This window comes from Gavialis gangeticus, unplaced genomic scaffold (genome assembly GCF_001723915.1).
Source record: "Gavialis gangeticus isolate Ggan-Ray unplaced genomic scaffold, GavGan_comp1, whole genome shotgun sequence".
Classification (NCBI taxonomy): Eukaryota; Metazoa; Chordata; order Crocodylia; family Gavialidae; genus Gavialis; species Gavialis gangeticus.
In genome coordinates, this window is record NW_017729011.1 from 22,787,325 (window position 1) to 22,791,483 (window position 4,159).

At 37.6% G+C, this 4,159-nt stretch overlaps 1 protein-coding gene across 2 annotated transcripts in view; it reads right to left on the bottom strand.

The window, feature by feature from the left end:
• Window positions 1-1,216: 1,216 nt before the first annotated feature.
• Window positions 1,217-4,159, bottom strand: part of C5 (complement C5) — a 50,934-nt gene continuing 47,991 nt past the window's right edge. For both annotated transcript variants that reach the window (XM_019510841.1, XM_019510842.1), the window contains 3 exons: window positions 3,208-3,291; window positions 2,234-2,372; window positions 1,217-1,398 (listed from right to left, as the gene is read on the bottom strand). In XM_019510841.1, the coding sequence (XP_019366386.1) occupies window positions 1,269-1,398; window positions 2,234-2,372; window positions 3,208-3,291 (353 nt within the window). In that variant the 3' untranslated portion in view covers window positions 1,217-1,268. The remainder of the gene's footprint in view (window positions 1,399-2,233; window positions 2,373-3,207; window positions 3,292-4,159) is intronic.

Here is a 4,159-nt window from a genome sequence, read left to right on the forward strand (position 1 = left end):
TTGTAAGTGACATGAAATTTTGTTCATTTACTTCGAAAGTATAAAGAGTTAAGTTATCACCAGCAGGATTTGAAGGCCATTATCAAAAGCTGTTCCATGTAATTAAAACATGAGAGCAACCCCTCAGGGGGGAAATCTAATTCAAATTAAAAGGCCATTATGTCACTTAGCTTTGTGATATGGAAATATTTTTTCTTATTTACAAATTATGCTCTTTCTGTATAAATTACCATGTATTAAGGATTCATTTTCCACGCTTGTGTATTAGATGTCAACATTTTTAGTTACTCCATATCAAAGTACATGAAAAGCCACAACTGCTTCTGTAAGCAATCCTTCAGAAGAAAATGGGCCTCTCACTTGATAAGCCAGATCCTAAATATGGGTCCAAATATTAGAAGTGAGATTCTCCATTTCACTCAAAAGTGACACCGTACAGAGTCTAAGAAATAGGATGGGAGAGCACTAAGGTGGTTCTAAATCACCTTTACATGCTCTGGATTCTGGACTGAGGGGGCTATTGTGGCTCTTGGCATAATTTGCATATCATTATGAGCTATCTTCCACAGTTTTTAACCCAAAGGAAACTTCCCATCCTGGATAAATCTGGGCATTTTAGAGCCCTTTTATGCTTCACCTGGAGTAAAGGGGCTGGTGCAGGGGTAAAGATCTCACCCTTTGGTGCTCGATTCCCTATAAGAGCTCAAGAAATATATGGGTTAGATAAAAATATCATTTCATTCCAAATATAAAGAGATTTTTAACTCATTTTACCCTAATAAACAGATGTGTGAGATGTCGCACTGTGTATTTCACCAATTTATATGAAGATATAAATGAAGAAAAATATCTTTTTTAGCTTTGTATCTGGTAACTAATTTTATTAATATTATTTTCCCTTGCATTTTTGCCCAAGGAAAGGGTATGTATGTTCTAATAAGATACTGCATTTTAATGGGTCCACCTGTTATTTTGGCACAAGACAGCATTTCCCATTGTTTTAGAGGCATTCCATTTCATTTTATGCAGCTTCAAATATCTGTGCATTAATTCTGTAGGGACTTTAAATTCTGTCCCAGGTTTAATAACTACAATTAAAAAAGATTATATCTTATAAAAACAGGTCTATTATGTATAAGCAAATAGGGCTTCCCAAATAAAACTAGCTATGTATATATTAAAGTTTGGAAAGAATTACTCAACAGCTAAGACCCCATGTTTTTAAAGAGACTCGTGAACAATTTTATTCAGTCAATTCTCCAAGTAAATTAACAGCCAAAGATTAACAAATCTTCAACAAATCCTTCCATGGTCGCTACAAACTGTTTACAAGAAGGACATGCTGTGTTTGAAGGCCACCACTCAATCCAAGTCTTGGAGTCTAAAGGATACTGGTATCTATAAAGACAAAGGATAAAGTTCATCAGGGCTACGTACAGACAGTCAAAAAGCCTGAGGCTGAAATGATTCAATCTTTGCAGGTTAGTCTAAGCTGCGCAGACTGAACCGATAAGCAAATGAACAGACATTCACTTTTGATTCCACAAATGCAGCCACATGCCTGCAGTGGCCCAGGCCAGAACTTGGCGGGAGGCTACAGCGTGCCTCCCTGCTCGACTGGAGCAGACAGCTAGGGCCAAGGCTAGCCCATCCACCCTGTGTGGGGAGGAGGGGGGAGCAGGGAGTTGCAGGGGAGGTGCAAAGCACCCTGGGATGCTGGGGAACTGGGAATTAACTTGAATCTAGAGGGGATCTGGGATAGAAGCTCAAGAAACCAATTTAACTTAAATCAGTTCAGTCTGATACTGCATCCATCCAGGTTTATCTTAAACCTGTTTTGGTCATTTTGAAAACAGTTTATGTGCACTGAACTTCTGTTGTGTTACAGATTTGAACTTGTTTCCAATCACTTATACCAATTTATGTATAATTTCTGTCCCCAGTCTAGTGGATAAGGGCTGGAAAAATCCTGAACAGGGTAGAAAATTCTGATGTCAAATGGATTCCTTTTTTCCTTATTTTTTTTGTTTTAGATGTGCACAACTGAAGGAATGAATAATTATAAGAACACTGGGTAATGCAAAAATTGATTAAACAAGTCCTTAACTAAAAGACTGGATTGATTATATAATCAAGAGTATGATTAAAAATGTACAAAGACTTTGCCATTTTTATAGGAATGAACAATGCTATGTTTTGAAGAGAGGTCAGCACTTCCTGATAATATACTTACTTGAAACTGAAGCCAACTACAATTCGTAAGGCCTCTTTTCCCATGATCAAATATTGTTCTCCTGGATTCAATATCACATCAAAACAGGTGTTCTTTTTAACAAAAATTATTTCATCATTTTTCTGGGCTAAAGCCCCCCCTGGAGTAGAAAGGATGATGCTATTATGCTGGAAAATTTCATAAAATGAATGCTAAAGCAACTTCCTTAAAAAATACCCACTAAAGCTCCTGTCAGTTTGGCACACCAAAACAGGTGACTAATCAGATGTGCAGCATCACAAGAACACTGCTCCCACGTTACAAGAAGAGGTGGCATAGGTAGCTAAACTAGAGCAGGAAGTTTTGAAAACCCAAAAGAGCATTCCCATATCACATTATAAATGTTATGTGCATCACTGACCCAAGCTGTGTTATAATCTCTACTGCCAATTAAATATCCAGTGCCCAAGCCTGTCATATCCCATAGGGAGTTTCCTTTAGTCTTCATCTATTTGTTTGTCTATACTAAGAGCAAGGACCACAGGTCTATAAACAATAGTAATAATGGTGCTGATACAAGTTACCATATTATAAATCTGGTGGTAAAAACAAAAGAAGACTGCCGTTCCAAGATTCCTTCCTTATGAATTCTCAAAAGTAGCAAGTAGAGTCGTGCACCTTTATTAGAAGACTGCATAGTTTTACTGATTTTTGCAGTGGTGTAACTAGGATGGGCTGACCAGGGCAGCTCCCCAGGCGCTGACTTGGAAGGGGAAGGAAGAGGGCAATGGAAAGGAACAGCTGCCACTGCAGCCACATGACTGTGCCAGCAGTGTGGCTGCCACCAGAAGTTGCCACTGCCCCTTTGCGCAGCTGCTGCCCTGGGTGCCAAGCTGCATTGTGCCTCTGGCTTTATGTCAGATGCTTGAGTGATCACTTAAGACAACATTCACTTTAAACAAGCTAGGTAAGTTGATTACAATTAGTACGCTCACCTCTTTTATAGACATCCAGAAGAGTTGCTGTATACTTAATAAAACTACCTTCTTCTTTGTAAGACAAGATTTTCACTTTATAGACTGTTAGGAAAGGAACACAAAATTTCTTTTGTTTCAGGAAAAACAACTGGTTTTCTTTTGCTTTGCAGTACAGCCTTGTAAATCAACCACAGATGTTCAGATGGAGAATATTATATCCATTTGTAATATTCATTATTGAACAAACTATGACACTTATAAGGCTAATCAAATTTCATGATTCAGGATGCAGTTGGATTGCTTCAACCACACAAACATACAGATACTGAAATCCAACCATCTCTAGGAGACTGCAAATCAGGTGAGCAAACAATGCACAAAATGCTGCATAGCACTCAAAGTGAAGAGTTGAACCCTCACATCAAGGTAAACATTTTGGCCGAAACCCAAATGAACACCTAAATAACTCTGTGGATCAAAGCCTTTCTGTTACGACAAGTTAATATTTGAATACTTATTATTCATGCTGACTAGACATGATTTAATGTTAGGTCCTACACAAAACACCCACACACAAGACTTCAAAATAACTCAGTCTATTAACTTTAGAAGAAAAGGAGGTCTAACCCCCCCTCCCTTTCATTAAACACTGGAAAAATTTAGCCAATCAACTCTGATCACGGTTTTCATGCTGCAATTCTTAAGCCACATACCCACAATATTATTTATTTAGTGTCGTTTTAAATCTGAGTTGATTTTAAATGTGTATGTGTCTGAATTTATTCAGACCTTTGCTACTTAAAACTATGTCTGAATTTCTGACTAATCTTCTCCAAATTCACATTACATCAGTCTTCTATTTAGGCTAAGCAATTTACAATCCTGTAGAAATGTGGAAACAAAGGAAATGAGGTAATAGAATTTCCACGTATTCAATACCATATACAAAGGATTGTATAAAGGATCAGTG